The sequence below is a fragment of the Coturnix japonica genome, chromosome 10 (genome assembly GCF_001577835.2).
Source record: "Coturnix japonica isolate 7356 chromosome 10, Coturnix japonica 2.1, whole genome shotgun sequence".
Classification (NCBI taxonomy): Eukaryota; Metazoa; Chordata; class Aves; order Galliformes; family Phasianidae; genus Coturnix; species Coturnix japonica.
The window spans coordinates 17,062,355-17,081,694 of NC_029525.1; the positions used below are offsets into that span (position 1 = coordinate 17,062,355).

General features: G+C 46.1%; 1 protein-coding gene across 2 annotated transcripts in view; it reads left to right on the forward strand.

The window, feature by feature from the left end:
• Positions 1-19,340, forward strand: part of SMAD3 (SMAD family member 3) — a 60,884-nt gene that overhangs the window by 24,787 nt on the left and 16,757 nt on the right. The window contains exons 1-2 of one of the 2 annotated variants that reach the window (XM_015873310.2): positions 12,506-12,637; positions 18,881-19,074. In XM_015873310.2, coding sequence (XP_015728796.1) covers positions 18,990-19,074 — 85 coding nt within the window. In that variant the 5' untranslated portion in view covers positions 12,506-12,637; positions 18,881-18,989. Of the gene's footprint in view, positions 1-12,505; positions 12,638-18,880; positions 19,075-19,340 lie in introns of those variants that run through there. The other variant, XM_015873309.2, reaches the window with a different exon arrangement.

Consider the following 19,340-nt stretch of genomic DNA (forward strand, 5'->3'; position numbering starts at 1 on the left):
TACGTGTGCTCGGTTTTGTGTTTACTTTTTTGGAGAAACTCCAGTGAAACTCTTGTCTGAGTAAGTGCAGAGGCCTCCTGCACAGACTGAGCAAATGGAATTCCCACAACAGACGCTCCAGATCTTACTTTTATTTTTTTTAATAACCGCCACTTAATAAAGGACTGCTGCTGCATGCACTCACCCCTTACTCATTCAGAATGTATTTGATTCTACCGAACTGCAGAGCGTAGATGGCAGAAGAACATTGCGATTTGCAGTGGGGGTTTGGTATTTCATTCTTACCGTGACCTCTGAGGGACCCAGAGAGGCCAACTGCTGAAGGGCAATCCATGGGACTGAAGAAGAATTAATGATGAGGAAGCTCTGGACTGTGAGAAGGGTTTTTTTTTTTCTTTTATTAAGTTATACTAAGCAAACATGTACACAGACATGAGTGACCCACTCCAAAGCCCATCTGCGTTCACAAACCCTGGCTGAGCTCTGGATTAAGTCCCAAGTCTCAGAGGAGGATGGAGGAGCTGCTCATTGGGACTGCATGTACCTGACCCCATGGAGCTGGGCTCTGGTGATAGTGGGGCTGTGGAAGAGGCAGTGAGCAGCATGGCGTGCTCACATCCCTCCCTCTAAGCATGCACTTTCTGCAGTGTTTAGGTAGGAGCACTGCCTCAAGTAGGGAAGCTGTCAAAAATGTCTATTTTAGAATGGCAAATATAAATAGTAAATGTTGTTCTCTACTGTTATAAGTGAGTATGAGGGATGTCCTGCTGTGAGCTATGAGAAATCTCATTTTCCTTGTAGCTGTTACTTTCTGCAAAGGACATGTACATGATTTGGAAATGGTGTTAAGCATTAGACTTAGCGCGCTGGCAGACCTGTGCTCCTGTTTTCCTTCACAACTTCAGTCAGTTGTTCTCCCTTTGCTTCTCTTTCCTTGCTTGAAAATGCAGCAAGAAATTATCTGGGGGCACTGTGTCAAGTACATGAAGTGCTAGCAGGCACTTGGATGCCACAGTAATGGGGACCATGTAATTGTTTAATTGCATGGAGAACGCAGATTTCTTTTTCATGTTATGGTAGACACTTAGTTGTGTGATGATGTATGGAGGGAAATCATAGTGCTTTTCAACATCTATAGAACTTTAGCATTGTGAGCAGTGCGTACACTTGAAGATAGAATGCATTGTTTGCATTGCAGCGTTTTTTTATTAATAAAGACAGTCTGCAGGTTTGGCCCCAGTGCTGCAGGAAGGACTGCAGTAGTAGGTGAGCAGAAGTGTGACTTCTCATAACCCCTGTTTGCTATGTGACCACAGCCAGGAAAGGGAATCAGGCTACCAGTGACACTGCTGTGCTCTCATAGCCATTCCTGAGGGCTTTTGAGCTCTGCGGGGCAGTATGTTCATCTTCACTGTTTCTCTTTCCATGCCTTCACTTTTTTATGGTTAGAGAAGATGCAGATGTGGGCAAGTGTAGCTTCTTACTTGACAGTGGTTCTTCTTGAAGTGTGATTCTGTGAATGGGGTAAAGCACTCTTGAAAGTCGTCCCCCTGCCTCCTCCTGGGGAATAACAAAATGCTGGGCACAGCAGGGGGATAAACTTCATGGACCATGGAGGAAGCTGAGAACTTAATGTGGTTCCTGAAGTAGCTCTGTTAGGGTTGTTTGGTGCACAACACCTGATATCAAAAAAAGCATTGTGTTCCTCATGGGCTGCACATGAATGATGAAGCAGTTTTCAAATTAAGCCTCTCAGTGATTTAGGTGTTTCTTAAAAGAATCTAATGCCAGTTGCCAGGGAAAACGCAATCAGAAGTTGACTTGGCAAAAGTCATGAGCAGATTAGTAGAAGGAAAAGAGCCATAAGTAAACATGTCCATTGGGCAGTGTAATGTTAAAGCACATAAATTATGGTCCATGAGTTATATTTTGGAATCACGAATATTTTTAAGAATTTTATTGGTGAAACATTTGGTGATTATGATCACGGTGATTTCATTCACTTAATTGCAGTCAATTATTTTGTGCATCTCTGTTTCATGGGAGGGTCTGTTGGCACTACAGGGCTGGTCCTGAGTAACTCCTGCTTCTGGGCAGCACAGCAATGCAGCCAGCCTTAGAAATGTAACCCAGGCTGAATATTAGGCCTTGCACAGAAAGAGCTCAGTTTTATTGCAGTGGGCCATGGTAACATGTTCTGAGATAGCTAAGCAGTCTGCCAGTGGAATTTTATATCAGTTATAAGTGTTGATTAATTTATAATGGTAAGAAAAGATAACCCTTCCTGATAGAACTGCATCAACAAGAGGACTTTTAATGGAAACAAGGAGGATAGAAAGTGTTTTCTTCACTTGTTTCAAGCAGTAACACCCCGTGTGAAGCAGGGCTTGTCCTTTGGGAGTGCAGCCCCTCCTGGCTGCCCACACGGTGCCTTATCTCAGTCGGTTTCTTCTGGTACTGCTCTGTACTCAGAAACCAGAGCATGCTAGAGATAGGAATCTGTGGCTACCAATCAAGTATTCGGTGTTTAGCTTTGCCCTCTTGGCCTAGTTAATCTACTGAGAGGTGCAAATGGTTGTTACCAGCTTCTTGACAAAGATGACCTTCTTCTGGGTGCCCAGCGTGTCACTTCTGTGCTCGTGATAGAAGGCAAAGCAGTGATTCAATGGGGCTTTTTTCGGTTCAGTAGCAAACACAGCTATTTGTTTTCTGAAGCCTAATGATGGCTGTGTTCTGGAAGGTAGATTCTGGACAACCGTAGTGCTAAGATAAACACACTGCTGAAGGAAATCAGCTTGTGGTTAATTAGCAGCACAGAGAATGAATATGGATCAGTGTTCAGATGTTTGAATTGGAAGCTCTTTGTGTGACTCTATAGGCTTGCGTGCAATGGCATTTTTTTTTTTAATGCTAAATAACCACCGAAAATGTGTTTTTAAAAGCTTCTTTGAAGGCAGCACTCAGTATGAAGCTGATTGAAGTGAAGACTGGTGATGTCATTTCCCTCAAACTTTCTGCAAAACTCTCCTATAAAAGCGTAATGTTAAGAAAACCACAGCAAAATGAGAGAGGCAAAGGCGTGTGCCCAAGGAGTAATGCCAATGCAGGCGAGTAACACCACCCTCACAGGACTGGAAAGGGCCCAGGGCTTTCTCTAAGGAGATGTCTTAAATCCCCCCTTCGCCTTGAAGGCCATTTGTGCTTCGCTGACACTTTTCAGGAAGGGCATCGTGAGGATTCCTGTGATCCTGACAAGAAGAAAACAGCCTTGTTGTAAAGCAGCCTTGTAAAACAAAATGTTCTACCGAGGGCAAGCTGGCAGCAGCATGGTGTGCTTGCTTTGAAATGTGCACTGACCTCAAGCGAGGCCGTTCTGATATGCCCCGTCTGTGAGCTTCAGGATGTTTTCTTTATTTGCTTCCATTGCTTTTATTTCCAGGTGCTTGTCCTCTTTCAGGTAAGATTTGCAGCAGGCTGGAAGCTTAATGTGATCACTTTGCATGCATTAAGACCTGCAGGGGTGCTGTTCTTGGGCAGTAATGAATATGGAAAGTCCTGACATCGTTACTGTGAAAAGAACTGGAGGTACAGAGTAAGTCACACTGTGTGTGTGGGAAAGCAGTCAAGTTTAAAAAACATACGTTGGTGAATTTGCCCACACGTTGTAAACATTCTGTGCTAAAGGCAAGTCAGAGTGGTTTAGTGTTGCGGCAAATTAGAACAAAATAACTTTACAGAGGAAATGTAATAAGCATTTCTATGTAGCAGTCTCTGTTCTGCTTTTCCCTTCCCAAAATACCAGGCAGACCGTTTTTAGGATGATGGGACAGCAGTGACTTTGTCCATGTCCTGCAGCCTGCCGTGCTGAATTCCAGGCAGAGATTTCACTTGATTTTCAGTCAAGCTGAAGTATGAATTCAGGTGAGTTTGAGAAACTTGGGCTGTAAAGGAGCGTGCAATCAAATCAAGCGTCCAGCAAGTCCCACAGGGCATTTTCTCTTACCACTGCATTCCCTCTTAGTTGTGTTTGGGGATTGGTGTGGGGCTGTGTCCTTCCTTAGGAAACACCAGGCTCTACCTTCCTGGGCTTGCTTTGCATCAGTATTGACTGTGCTGTGCACAAGCCCAGCATGGGGCTGAACATCTCCTGTGTGTGTGCTGGCTGCACATGGGCTGGGCAGCACAGAGCCAAGCGAGCTGTCACTAACTCAACATCTTTGGGTTTGTCCCAAACACAGTGAGCATTCTGGATGAAGGAAGAACCAGGAGGCTGCTGGCTAAGAAATGCTTTAGAGAGCACAGTGGGTTGGAGTGCTGTTAACCTGCAGCACTGAGCAACAGAACTGGTCTCTCCCATAGGCTGGGGTAGCTTCAGCATTTATGTTTAACAGAAGGGCGTTGGATGTTCGATGTTGCCTTTTCCATTCAGTGAAGTTTGGCTTGAATCTTTTTCATCCGTTCCAAAAAAGAAAATGAAACGCTGATTTATGCACCTCTGTTAAATACTCAGAAACTGTGAAAGTGCTTATTTCATACGGGAAAGTTCTGTTTTGAATGCGATAGATTGCTTTTATAGGAAAGATAAACCTAGTCTGAAGTAACATTTCTCTAAGCCTTTTTTGGTAGAATTTGATCAGTGGTCTAAGCAACTGTAACTGATTCCAGGAACACTTCAAAGCAGGCACTTCTCATTGGCCATGTGCAAAATCACCTTCTGAGTCTGAGGCTCTGGAAATGCATTTATTCATAGAATATGTCTTGCATTGGTCCTCAGTTGGCCAATAAAATTATCTAAGGCATGTCTGAGGCAGCTATGAAAAAGCAACTCAAAAGGCATTACTGTTCTAGTGAAGATGATGCAATACACTTAGCTATTATCAGTCACAGAGTCAAATTAAATGCATTCAGATGACTTTTTGTGTTTTTTGTTTTTCCCTAAAGGAACATGAGAAATATAAAGCTTCGAACAAAAGTCACTTTGAGTAAAGGCTGGCTTTATTGTGTATGAAAGCTAAGGTAAAAGGAGAGTGCCTTTAGCTGCTGGCTGCTTGTCCTTGGTTTGCAGCAGCGAGAAGGGAGTGACACGATGTGCCACAGTGTTTGTCTTTATCTCGCAGACAAGGCCTCCAGTTGTCAGATCTTTGTAGCAGGAAGCAAACTGCTAAATGTGTTGGCTGTTATTCAGGTAGGAGCACACAAAGGGGGTGAGTACTGTTTGTAAATAAGTACACGTCATTGTGTTAGTACATGGGGTATTAGTTCTGCCTGCTAGAGCTGAGCTACTAAATGCTCACATAACAAAATATTAAAGGTTGTTTTCTTTTTGTTTGTTTTTTTATAGCAAAGATAACAGCAGTGTTTTAAGCTTTCCAAGTCTCTTGCATCTTAACTAAGAATCATATAAGCGCTTCCTCAATCCATCCCCTTTTTTCAAAGCCCTCTAGTTATATGCTTAGATTTTAGCTCAGGGTTAAAGTAATGGAACTGAAGCACAAGGTCTAGCAAATGCTTAAACGTAACCCTGATGGAGTGTTGGAGCAGCAGTCTGGGTGAGGATGTTTGCTAGGAGCCATACTTGAAGCTTTCCAAAGGTATCAGCAGGTGAGAGTGGCAGCAGTGCAGATGGGAAGCAGGTGGCTGCCCTGCTCTGTGCCCACTCGTGACAAATGGCACACTGCCTTCAAAGCTCTGGCTTCACAGTCCTCTGGAGAATGTGTCGTGGCTGTCAGAAAACAATTACGAGGTCATTATGAGGGAGTTCTTTCACCAGTCCAACACCTGATGCAGCCACCGGATGCACCTCAGCCTATGAGTCAGGAACGCAGCAGCCGCAGCCATGGCCTTGCAAGGATTCCTGCTGCTGGGATGCCCTGGCCCTCCTCTGGCCTGTTCCTTTTGTTTTAATGTTTTGTGACATCCAAAGGATTCAGCTCAGGAAAAGCCAACGCAGCCTTTGTGTGCGTGGTTTGCCCAGTATCATTGAGAAGTAAATGCCTCAGAGTGATAGATGCAGTCATACGTAAACTGTATAAACTGGCATAAACTGCTTGCAGTGCTGCTGAGTCTTAAGTGCTGTCCTGCCCACAGCTCTCCTGCTCCTCGCGGAGGATTTTTACAACCAGCATGTGCAGGCATTTTGTTATCTGTGAGTTACGACTTGCACTTATCTGCAGCATGCATCCAAGGATGCTGTGGGGGTTTAGTGCCTCTTGGAGCTGGCTGTGCTGCTGCTTGATTGCATCCCTCAGCAGTAGCTGCCTGAGCGAGCCAGAGCTTCTGCAGCCGCAGAGTTCTTCTATGTGGGAGTACGCAGCCCTCGCTGGAGTTTTGAAACCAGAGACAACCTTATCTTCCTTAAGAAAAGGAGTAATAATAAAAAGCAGATTTAAAAAATCCCTCAGAGAGATGTGATAATTTATCAAGGGTCATCTGTGGAGGAAAGCAAAAAGGACTGGTGCTCTTTGCTTGGCTGATGCACTCGTTTCCCCGCAGCCTCCTCTTCCTGATACTGCTCTCTGGTTTTGAGAAAAACGTATATTTTTAGTGCTGTGCATGTCTCTTCTTCCCCCAGATGTAAAAACGAGAATGAAAACGCTTTCCAGTTTTCTCCACCTGGACTTGAGCACACGTTTTGAAAGTAAAATCTGATTAATTGCTGGAAGAGCAACGTGTTGGAGATGCTTTTAATTTCTTTTCACACTTGAGGCATGACAGCAGCTGCTCCATCCTGTTTGTCCATTCCATTTACCTGTGGCATCCTGTTGTAAATGGAAATCGCGCTCTCTCGGGGGTCAGGGACTTTCTCTCTTTTTTTTCTTCCAGTTATGTGTTAGCCTTGATAATGCATTGGGGATTAGTGGGCACTGCCATAAAGCAATTAGTGTCCTCCAAAGCCAGTGATGTAGAGGTCTGGAATGGAATTTACTGGATTCGTTCCATGTAGCAATGAGTGGCTCTGCTCATTCCCTTCCCAAGAGGTAACCACCAGCCCTTCAGGTCTGGGTAACCTGCTTTTATTTGAATATCCTTAATGGAACAGAGCTTTCCTTTACGTAGCTCTGGGCAGCCCGTCTGAATGACATGTGTTGTTATATCCCAGGATTGTTTATGGCTTTCTGGTTTAGCGGCTGTTCCAGGCATTCAGTGCAGTTATGTGTAAAGCCTGATGTCCGTTCTTGTGGTATTGAAGCTCTGCATGAGGTTTCCAGTGTCCTTATGTGCTCCTGCGGGAGGGGACCTGTTGCTTGTGTTACATAGAAAAGCATGAAGATTGGCAGGATTATGTAAGAAATCTAAGGGGTATCTGAAGTCTTTGGGGATGTGGGTCTGATTCACCCAGAGCTAGGCAGGCCCAGAACAAGAAATCTTTCTCAGGTGGAGAACTTTGCCTCCTGTGCTGCATTTCTATTCGCATCGTGGTGTTTGCAGGGTAACAACAGGATGCGTGCTGGCCTGTAGCAGGGCATTATCTGCTCCTGTTCTATTTTTAAGCTCTTGCTTCTGTGACAGAATACTCAGTGACAGTGCATTTGCTTAGATGCCTTCGATGGTCTGGGTTTGCCTCTTGTGCAAGTTGCCATTGTTTGGGTTGAGCCAGCAATGGAGCAGCACTGCTGTGTTCTCTGTGCTGCCTTCACAGTGCTGCTAGAAATGAGCATTGCGTTGCTTTCAGCAAAGCCCCGGGTCCTGCCTTACAGAGTTTGAGTTTGTGGTGAGCTGACTGCTCATTTCTGCATGCCCGCGTTATGTTGTGAATACCATAGGATGTGTGTGCAGTGCTGTTAGTTACAATGAGCACACAGGTTGTGGAGTAGGTGCTGCAGGTCAGCCCAGGGGGAGCAGGGAAAGCCCTGTAGCATCCTCAGCTCCTTCAGCAGAGCACAGGCCGAGCTGTTGGTGCAGGCCCTGCAGCTGAAATGCGAGAAAGCTGCTCGGGGGGAGGACAGATGCTTCTGGTGTGAAGAGCTGGGCCAGAGCTGTGGAACTTTCCACCAGCACAGAGCTAATTCCCCAAGCTCAGCATATTCAAAGTCTGAATGTGAAACTCATCTTTTCCTTGAGTATTTTTTTTTTTTTTTACAAGCACAGAATGAATAAAAAGAGAACCTTAAGAACTAATCCAGTTAAGCTTTTTCTTGCTGGCTGAGAAGAAAGAGTCAGAAAGAACAAGAACCGCTTTGTTTCTCTTTTGCAATATCTGGTCAGTGGTCAGATATGGCAGAGGTGAAGAGGCCATGCAAACACAGATAATTTGGGGCTGGATATGCTGTGCTGGAGGCTGAGATTTTGGCAGGACAGGACCGGGATGGAGCCATGTGGGCACAATAGCTTGGAACGAAGGAAGACAAATCCTCTCTTTCAGGCTCATCTATAAATCAATTACCATTTGTTCCGTATTAATAATTTAGCTGCCAAGAATGCGTTTATTACTTTAGAAAGGGGGAAAAAAATACAGACTATCCCTGCGCTGAATAGCTGGCAGTCTAAAAGATGTGAGACAGTACCCATGGGACAATCTGGAGAGAACTGTAACTGTTGACTGTATTAATTACTTTAATATTTTGCACCATCCCTTCCCTATAAGCCTTTTTCTCTGCTTGCATTATGTTGATAATGTGTGGCACGCTCAATTGGACTGTTTTTCCCTAAGAAATGAGTCAGTTTGGGTCATCCTTCCATCCCATCAGGGCTGGAAATGGAAGCTGCACGAGGCAGAGAGAAGGGGTGAGGTGGGGAGGTGAAGCAAAGGGGAAGCGTGTGGTTGGGATCCAGCATGGGCATAGAGCTTTGCTGGGGAGGGAGCTGTGGAGAGCACCCCGCTGTGGGGTATAAGAAGTGCTGAGTGCCTTGAGGACAGGGCTGTAGGCTGTTCGAACTTAATACCTTGTAGGAGACAGCAAACAGATTAGGAGAGGAGTGTGGTTGATGGTTCAGAACAATCGTTTTAGAAGCTGTTTCTTTGTATGGGTTGAAGGAACAAGTCATGAAACTGTTGTGCCAGGGAGGGAGACTAGATAGCCTTCACCATAAGGCAGGTTGTATGGATCACAAAGAGGAAAAAGAAGAGGTAGATTCACATGTATTTACTTATTTTAGAGATTTAGATTAGATGTTAGGTGGAAATTCTTTATGCAGGGGGTGATGAGATGCTGGCATAGCCCGGACAGCTGTGGGTGCCCCATCCCTGGAGGTGCACAAGGCTGGGCTGGATGGGGCCCTGGGCAGCCTGGTCTGATGGGGAGCAGCCAGCCCATGGCAGGGGGTGGGGCTGGGTGGGCTGTAAGGGCCCTTCCAACACAGCCATTTTATGAGTTTATGACCTAGGAATGATCCCGGAAAGGTCATCTGAATGAATGATGCTGTTTGCAGAGATGGAGGCTTGGGAATGGGATTAGGCAAATGGAGGGCTGCTGGGCTTGCCAGCGTTTAATGTCTTACTAGGGGGGGGAGCTGGATCCTGGTGCATCCCAGGCAGACAGTCGGAACAGACTCTTGGTAAATAGACAGAGTGCTGTGAGGAGGAGGTGTGCCCAGTCATTGTCTGTGTGTATTTTAGAGCAATCACATTTGTTTCACGGAGCTGTTTTTTGAGGATGGAGTGGGTGTGTGGACCAAAGGCTTAGTCACAAGGGCAGGGAAAGAAAACTGTCTTGACTTGTGAAATCAAATATTTGTGACTTAGTCCATTGTTTTCCCATCTTTGTGTAGCTTATGTCCATAGTCACTTCTTGCTGTAGGGGTGAGCTGTGCTGTTAGATCTGTGTTGGTGCCCCTCTTTGCACCATTCAGGTGGCTGCAGATGATCACTGCTGGTTTGCACCCTTGCTTGTGTGCCCTCACACGCTCCCACCTTGGGCAGCCCTGGAAGTATTTAGGGAAGGTGTAGGTCGTGAGACATCTCCTACCCAACAAAACCTGCAGGGTGCTTAAAAATGTGTGTATGATTCACTATTGGAAGGCCCTCTGTGAGTCACCTCTGACCCAGGGACCCAGCAAGTGCACCATGCTGCTGCAGAGGAGACATAAAAAGAAGACGGTCCATAATTGCCTGCTGTTCTACGTGCCTTGTCATGTTGTTTCAGAGAGATGGGGTGGTGTTCCTGGGTCTCCTGTGTGTATTTCCCCCTGAGCAGTTACTATGGTTGACTTTTCCAGCTTCCCTTGAGCTTTGATTTGGAGCATGGGGTGGTCTTTGCACTGACCATGGGAGCACTGTGTGTTGGTGTGAGCTGCTGAGCAGTGTGTGGGTGTTACTCTCCTCGTGGCTATGTGGAGATGGACAGATCCATCTGTGTACTCGTGTAATTTTGAAAACACTTGAGGAACTGAATATTTTGTCTTCTGTGGATTCTCCTGTTGGGTCACAGCAGAGGCAAGGGGTGATCTCTGCAGTAGTTTAAGGAGCTTCCGGACTTGGTCTGGCATTATTACTCAGCACTCACAGAGATTGGTGTTAGGTGAAGTGAGGCAGGCAAGAGAGCTTGGGGGGGGGGCAAAAAGAAAACAGGGAAGAAAATGCTGCTGCTGGGTTTCCATAGTTTGGCTGATAATGTCACCATCCCTGTGAGCCGGCTGCTGTGCCCCAGGCACTCATTCCCTGCAAGGCCGAGCCCTGCCTGCGTCTGACGGAGGCGATGCAGAGTTGGCATGAAAATCAAAAGCGGCTTCAAAATGTACTCTGGCTTTTTCAAGTACAAACTAATATTTACCTGCGAGTCTACTTCCCTCCTTGCTCCCTCTCCTTGGCAAGCTCTAGGGCTGCTTCTGTTCTAAGTTTCACGCTTAAGTATGTATCCAGTGAGGTTCCCAGGGCGTGAATATTAAATATTCTTTTTATTTTGGAGAGAGGGGGGAGGTGGATGACAACAGGAAGGCTCAGTAAAATGTCTCTGTGTTGCCTAAAGGTGAGTTTTGATGCAATTGGTATTTTCAGCAGTTGGTGATGGACACCTCATGGAAAGCTTTTGGAAAACATCTCATTTAGGAACCGCTCTGTCTGCTGTGGTGGTTGAATGGGGACTTGTTTTTGTGTTGGTTGTTGTTTTCTTTTTCCTGGACTGTTCTTTAATCACTTGCCTCAAGTTTTTATTACTACTGACATTTACATAAAAATAAGGTATTTGTTTATGTTGAATGTGGCTGTTCTGGCCGCTGGCTTTTTCCTGCTCCTTTCTGTGTCATACCAGCTGGATTTCCACGTAAGGAATAGTAACAACAGAACCTTTACAGGAAAGGTACTGTGCACGCACATGCTGGAGATCCTGTTTGGATGATAAGGCTGACGTAGCACGATACGGAGACGTGCTCTGCCGAGCTGTTATTCATGCCCCTCTGCTGCGCTCCCACACATCCTGCATTAGTCAGAGCTAAGCACTGAAATTATACATCCCTGTTCCCAGCCATATCGCCACGCAGGGCTGGTGCAGCTTCAGGCAGCATGAGGGGCAGAGGGAAAACATCTGTGCTTGCACTGCTTTGCTTCAGATAGAGAGTAAAGCAGATGTCTCATGGGGAAAATGGCGCGTCCTGGGTAGAGGGAGCAGCACTGTGCACAAGTCAGGCTTGGGTGAGCAAAGGAATTCCTGGTGCCTTGCAGCGCTGAAGGAAATACTAAGATTGAGGATTGATATTGTATTTATTCATTTATTAAAAATAACCTGTAGTGTAAGGACATAGAACTGGGCTTCCATGGGCAGGATGGCTGTGTGGGCCGCAGGTGGCCGGGGCAGTGATGTTCTCTTGCTGCATGGCATAAACGCTGTGCTGTTGAGCTGCGAGTGGCAGCCTGAGCAAACCCTGTCACTGATGTGCAGATTTACTAGAAGAAAGGAAGCTCTCAGGTAGGCCACGTCCTCAACTTCCTCTTTTTGCTGTTAAGTGTTTTTGGTGGGAAAAAATAAATATTTCAGCTGAAGCATTTTCCGTCTCTCTGGCACAAATAACCCCCTTCTCTTATTGCACCAAAACAACCCACAAAATAAAACTAACAACCCCGGATCCTGTAGCACCCCCTTCTCTTGTCCCTGCCCTCCTCAGCTGTGCTGTAAAACCTGATTATGGGAGGGAGAAGTTCACAAAGCTGTTTCCCCCACATATACCTGGACTCTTGCAGAGTCACAAGCCTCTGATTTCAGTCGTAATTACAGACACAGGAGACTGTAAAATGTTAACTTTTGTGGGCTTTTAATGAGGCGTCCCATCTTAAATCTGCGCCGTTCCCCTAAGACATCCCACTCCTTAAGTCTGCTTTTTAAGCTGGATTTCTCCTGCGTTGCTGTGACTCATGATTAAGGAAGTCAGAGTTGTAAAATTAACACGGCCTCTTCCACTACCCTTTTCACCTCTCGCACGGCGCACACCTTCCCTCAGCATCTCGTGGAAACTTCAAGGCTTGTTTGGGTATAGCGGAGGCAGCTCTTTGTCACTGGGTTTGTGTGAGCAAAGAGGAAAGTCTGTGAGAATTTGCTCTGTGATGAAACGCGCCGTCTGCACATGGGAAGTGATTCATCTGCAACTGATTCATTAGCAGCTCGCAGGATGCCAGCGCGGGTCGGAGGCTGGGAAAGATTGGAGAAGAGAGGTGGCTAATGGCAGGGGAGCGCGGCGGAGGCTGCAGACGGAGTAACCCAGACTGAAGGTTGTTTTCATTGTCTTTTCAAAATCTGCATTTCTTTTCAAGTCGCTTGGCTTTAATGAAGACCAGGTCCTCACCGCAGAGCCTGTGTGTAGCTCTGTGTGTAGCTGTGCTTTGTAGCAGATCCCAAAGGATGGCCCCACGGAGGGATTGGGGCGGAAGCGTGAGCGTTTGTGGGACCGGGGCCCTTATTTGTGGCGTGCTGTTAATTAGTACTGGTTGTGCAAATAATTACAGAGCCAAGTTGTTGTTAAAGCAGCTCAAAAAGCAATATAGCAGAGAGCCAGGAGGATTAATGGGAGGCTTTAAGGGCCCATGTGATCCAAGGGACTATCAGGATGTGTGATAAACACCTGAGATGCTTTTGAAAATGGGAGATGGGCACTCCAGGCAACTTTACCCTGGATCCTGTTATCCATGTGGGGGAGGTACCAACACAGAAGTCACATCTTGAAATAGCAGCTTTTTAAATTACAGGAAAAGCAGCAACATTTTCACTATATAATAAAGAAAATAACAGCAACGAACCTCAAGTAGCCTCAGACTATTCCAAACAAGATAATTGGAGGCTGTCACGCAATATTTTTAGCTGTATCTGCTATAAAGTAAACATGTTCTTTGCCCAAGACCACCAAAAATGTTTCCATAAGAAATGTTGGCTTTGACCCAACTTGATAGAATGCACAAACATTTATCTGGAAAGTCAGTTCCGACTCCTGGTATTTATATGAAGTTCCTGTGGACGGCACTGGCAATTGCGTATGTTGTGAGGGAGAGTCCAAGCTCTTAAAACTGTCATTTCTCAGCACTCCTGACGATAATCATTCTTGCTTTTGTTAGCAGCCAGTCTATGTGGGGCAGGAGCTCTCAGTGTGAGGCTTCTATGGGAGCACTGTGCAGCGCCTTCATTTCTTTTTGCTTTCGGCAATCAAGAAGCGCATCCGGCCCGTGGTTCTTTTCCTCTGGTTTGAGTTGGGCTGGATCCACAGCTGATGCTAATTTGCAAAGCTCTCCTGGCTTCTGTGAAGCTATGAAGATTATTTTTTTTCCTTAGAAGATGCATTTTGAAGCTAAATATTAAATGTAAATCAGAGTTGCCATGAAGGTTAAAGCAGTAACTGAGTTTTACAGCGGCTTTTTTGGTTGCTAGATTGATGTAAGAACCCTGCCCCCCAGTTATTGAGTCTTTCTGGAATTGCTTTTGTTTTTAATGTGCTCTGTCTTGTGGAAGATAATCTGAATCTCTTTGGCATTTCCATCTATTTTCACGTTACGAAACTGCTCTGAACGTCCGAATACACAGAGCCACGAGAATGCCTGGAATCTCCTCACAGAAAGGAAGCTGCTGCTTGGGCTGGGCAGGAGCGTGTTGCTCTTTGGATTTCATGAGTGGAGTCAGACCCAGGGTTCTGGGAAGCAGTGACAAGCTGGTGTGATAAATGAGTTTCCAAAAAGGCACACACTCCTTTGGAGAGGCCAAGCTTCCCATGTGCGTGCTTCCTCTGCACCAGGCCCCTCCAGGCTCAAGCATAAATAAACTCTGATGAGTCTGACACAGATTTGGGCAGGCTTTGCTGGAATAAATAAAGGAACCAGGGATGCTAAGAAGAAGAAGAAGAAAAAAAAAAAAAAAATTTAGAGGGCTTATAAAAACTGTTATACAAAAGTCACATTTACTCCACAGGAGGATGCAATGGAAAGGGGCTCAGATGTGGAACTGTCAGAAACACTGGTGGCTGCAGATGCTGCTTACAGCTCTTATTCACTACCAGATTATGCTGGCAGTAATTAGTATTGGTGAATTATTACATTCTTAGCAAAGTAAAGCTTTTCCCATTTGACTCTTGCAGTGAGTGGCAGCGCATTGGGTCAGTGAATGAGCCATGTTCTGGTGGTCAGAACAAGGAGGAGATGGAAGGTGCAGGGGCATCTAATTACAGAATGGCTTAAGTAGAAGAAAGGGAGCTGGGTTTGACAGCCAGCAGCCCATGTCCTGTGGCTGTGGAATAAGCAGAAGTGGTGTAAATGAGAGGTTAATAGAAGCACAAAGGAAAAAATAGTTGGATTGTGATATTGCGTGACAAAACAAGATGCATCTCTGAAGAAATGTAAATGAAACAGAGCTTTGATCTGTGTGGCATCACAGAAGTGGCGGAGCACAGAGGAGAGAGCTGAGTGGTGCAGGACCAGCAGCAGGCGGCTCTGAAGGAGCAACAATGGGCAGACAGTTTATGGTAAACCAATAAAGCGTACTTATGTCTGAATCTGAAATTAGACTCTGCAAAATATGGTCTCAAGGCACCTGCTAAAGAGCTTAGCATTACTGGAATCTTAATAAATGACTCATGCTGTCATAATCTGATCCTGACATCAACTCTCTGTGCTGCATTTCTTCAGCTTTCAGGTGGGGGGAAGGGGAAATCTGCAAAGCCCTGGGACAGACCAAGAGCTGTAAATAGGCGGTAGGAAGCACACATGGGAGTACTGGTCATTTCTGTACTGTCAGCTGCTTTGCAAGCTCAGAACAAATGAGAGCAGAGTAGAAGAATTATGCAGTGTCAGAAGAATTGGGATTTACCATCTACCTTTAAGCCCTCCACCTGATGCTTTGGGCTGTGGCGGTCTCTGCTCAAGACCTGATGGGCAGTGGATGCATGGAGCTGTTCTGCTCACTGCCTGTGGTCCTGTGCCTGCCTGTAAGTACACCTGCAGTGCTCACCTAAAGCCTTTGCATGGCCTCCCAGCTCTGTCCATCGCTTCATCCTTTGTGCCTTTTGCTCCACTGCTGCGGATCCTGAGAGGGCCAGGAGCATCCATCTCAGTAGAGATGGATCTATAGGCACAGAGATGTGTTTCCTAACAAGTCCAAGAGAGGGAAGAGTGAGCACTCCGGGTGGGAGAGACCTGAGTGAAGTGTATCCTTTCCATGGTGATGTGTTTCAGGCTACCTGGGTGTTTGCTAATCCTTCTCAATTTCTACAAATGTAAGTGCTGAGTATTAACGGCTAGTTTGTTCTATGGTGGTGTGATAAGGTGCGTTGCAAGTCTCACTTGGATGCAGTTAACTTCTATTTCTAGAGCGTGAATGACAGTATTGTTAAAACTGCTCCAGAAATTGGAAAAGTCAGTGACGCTGAGCAAATTGAGGGGAAAGAGATGGCGAGGGATCAGCTTTTGAATTACGAATGTGCTGCATGGGTCATTTTTGTATTCAGTGTTTTTCATTTGGCCAGTATTCAGGGAAAGCTGAGGTTTTATCCAAGTTTTCAGCGAAGCCCTGTGGATATTTCAGTGCTGTATGCACAAAAGCCAGATTCTGCTACAAGAATAAGCGCTTGCTTTCCTGGTGTAGACCAGATGCAGGACCAGTAAGGAACTACTTATCATGTTTTGTGCTCGAGAGAAAATCACAGCCTGTGGCCATCATTCCTGGTGCCTTTTAGAGCGTCCTGCTAACTTATTTGTCACAGCTTTAAAAACCAGCTTCTGCTCGTGGTTTTTAATAAGAACCCCATGGAAACGCGTAACTGAAACTTTTTATTCCTGGTTGTTTTTCCTTAACCCCGTTTTGCACATGGTGCTATGTGAGCACGGAGGCGTTTTGCTCTCTTGGAAGATTAATGATGGTGATATAAAACTGATGGCTTTTGCAAACAGCAGCGTATGTATATGTGAACGGCAAGGGAAAGGGAGACAGGGGACTGGATCTCTGTTGAAGTACATTTGGAAATGTCCAATGTTGACAGAATTCCCTCCAGTATCTTATGGCTCGTATCACTTTACTCGATTTGTACTACTGCCTTCCAGTGATTTGAGCTTCACTTTTAAAGGAGAAGTACAGGGAAGGAGGTTCATTACCCGTCTGAAGGGACGATAGCTTCAAAATGCCCAGTGAGGAGAGTAACTGGTGGTGGTGGTAGTGACTGGTTTTTCTTTTCTGATTCAGGATCTCACGAATTCAATCACAGGTTCAAAAAAGAAGAAAGAAAACAAGATAATCAGGCCTAGAAATGAAATTCCTGTTGTGCAGTGTAATGCTTTCCTCTTTACTCCTCACTCTTTTTCAGACAGTTACAGTGGATTGATAAAAGGAAAAGCTTTGGTGTTTTTGTCATTCTTTTCCTTCCCTCCTCTGGTTTTGCTATTAGGAGCCATTGCAGGCTGTTGTTCTCTGAGCTGCAGTAGTCTGGGTGCTTTGGAGCAGCAGCTGGGGGTGTTTGAGTTCCCTAGCAAGTGGCTTGTGGCAGCATATAGGGATGGATCAGTCCTAAAGTGTTGGGCTCAAGGGGTTTCTGTTGGCTTCTCATGGTACTGCAGTGCTGTTCTGACTGTGCCACAGGCTGTTGTGCAAGCAATGAAATTCCCTGATTGCACTCCTGGAGTCTTGGCACTTTCCTCACTGGGTATTTATCACTGTTGCATGTAGTGCTGGGGTAACCTCCCCACTGGCTGCTCCTTGGTTGGGTTTGAACACTCCATGCTACAGCCCTCTGTGTTAGACCAGCTTCTCACCAAGCACACCTGAGCGTGGCTGTGGGTGCACAGACCCGGCTGACACCCCTGGTGCTGGAGGGACCCCTGCTCACATCAAGGCTTTGTGTGATTAGTTCCTGAATTTAGTTCTGTTATAAGTCATTGTGAGCTGGTATCAGCTCGACAGCCTGGCTACGTTCTGGCTTTGTTTCTGCATTTCCTTGCAGGATCTCATAGCCGACATGCTCCATCACTGGCGGGCAGTGCTGACTCCAGGCTGTGGATTGCACTGTTTTCTTGTTCTGTCCTGCAGGCTCAGGATATGTGCTGGTTGGGAACGTGGTGAGAGGCTGCGTCACCCACTCAGGTCTGAATGTGAGCGCTGAAATTAAGAGCTCTTCTCAGCCTTAGCTACTTAATCCCATAGTGCAGCATGGGGACACTTGATGTGTTCAGCTGCAGCTGACTGGAAGGAAGAGACAATGTCCCAAAAGAAGTGGGGCTGCAGAGAGCCCAAGGAGGAATTTCACAATCATAAAAATGTAATTGGCCTCCGGGGCTTTGGGGGAATGTCATTTCTTTTACTGTATCTCCTTATTGAGGGGAGAGGGGAGACGGGGAGGTTATTGTGATTGAAAACAAAGCATATGGCTCTGTCATTTCAATGGTCTTTTTAGATAAGATCATAAAGTGCATCTCTTTTTTTCCTTACGGAAAGCTGTGATAGCAACACTTGGGAGCTGTGCTGTGCTTTCAGGCTGGTTTTGGCTTAGTTAGGTAACTGCTTGTAGCTGTTCAGGCTGCCTTCCCCACTAGTTCCTTGTGAGTTGTGTGCCTGAAATGCTTCTTTCTTCTTGGCTGAGCTCAGAAGGAGCTTGTCATGAGAGCACACCTGGGAAACAGAGCTGATAGTGCGCTTAGAGGTAGATATTGAGAGTATTTTGGAGCTGAGATGTAATTGTGGATTTTAGTGTTTCATGCTCTGTACCAGCAATTCCCTCAGTGATGGCGTAGTTGTTCTGTATACTTCCCATGCACAACCGTGTTTCCCTGCTCCCCGCGTCAGGTGCAGCTGGGATCCACGCTGTTTCTGTTTCTCCTTCCTTGCTGTTGCAGCAGTGTTTACAAGAGATGTGCGTGTTACCAAGCTCTGGTTTTGGGAAGAGTCTCCCAGGGCAGCCAAGACCAGCACAACCACTGCTTGAATAGTTGTTTGTGTGGGTTGGGTTGGGTTGGTTTCTCTGGATTGGCTGCCAACACAAAGAACCAAGGGAAATAATTCCAAATGAAATTCAAATTTCCTTTTTCCTTGACCAAAAGTTAAAAAGAAGAAGAAGAAGAAGAAGAAATAGTGTGTTTCACCAAAACCCAGAAGTGTTTAATGTCAGTCATAATGGAAAGCGAAGGGGCTGGATTTCAAGGAGTAGAAATGGGAGTGCATGTCTGTGTGTATGTTAAAAGAGTATCTCTAACCTGGGGTACCTTTCTTCGAGCCTTCAATTTGAGCTCTTCTCAGTAAATTAATGATTCTGAAGTGAGACTGTTACATAAAATAGACATTTTTGCATTTTTCAGAGATGTGCTTTGTGTGACAGCTCGGATCCTGCAGCAGCATCTCAGTGGGTTTGGGTGGCTCTGGGGATTGTCCACAATGCGGAGCCTGGTGGGCCAGCCGTGTGCTGAGCCTGCAGCTTCACATTGCTTCCTTGGTGGGATGAGGTCGGTGATGTGTTTCAGTGCCAGCCCATGTAACTCTCCCCTCTCTCCCTGCAGGTCGCTGGATGGCCGGCTGCAGGTGTCCCACCGCAAGGGCCTCCCCCATGTGATCTACTGCCGGCTGTGGCGGTGGCCGGACCTTCATAGCCACCATGAGCTGCGGGCCATGGAGATGTGCGAGTACGCCTTCAACATGAAGAAGGACGAAGTCTGCGTGAATCCCTATCATTACCAACGAGTGGAGACCCCAGGTACTGCTGACCCCGCGTGTCCCTTCTGAGGGACGTATACATGCATTTCAGAATTGAAGAAAGCAGCAGGCGTAGGGTTTTCAAACCAAAGCGTATGTATTATTGATGATAGTCTCTTACTGAGCGCAGCAGAATAATTTATGAATCTGTGCTCAGGGGGAAAATATCATTTAAAATCGATGAAAAACAAGTTGAGCAGGCTGCCTTCTTGCCAGCTTCCTAATGTGTCCCTGTGTGCCCAGAACCAACTCACACACACAGTAGTT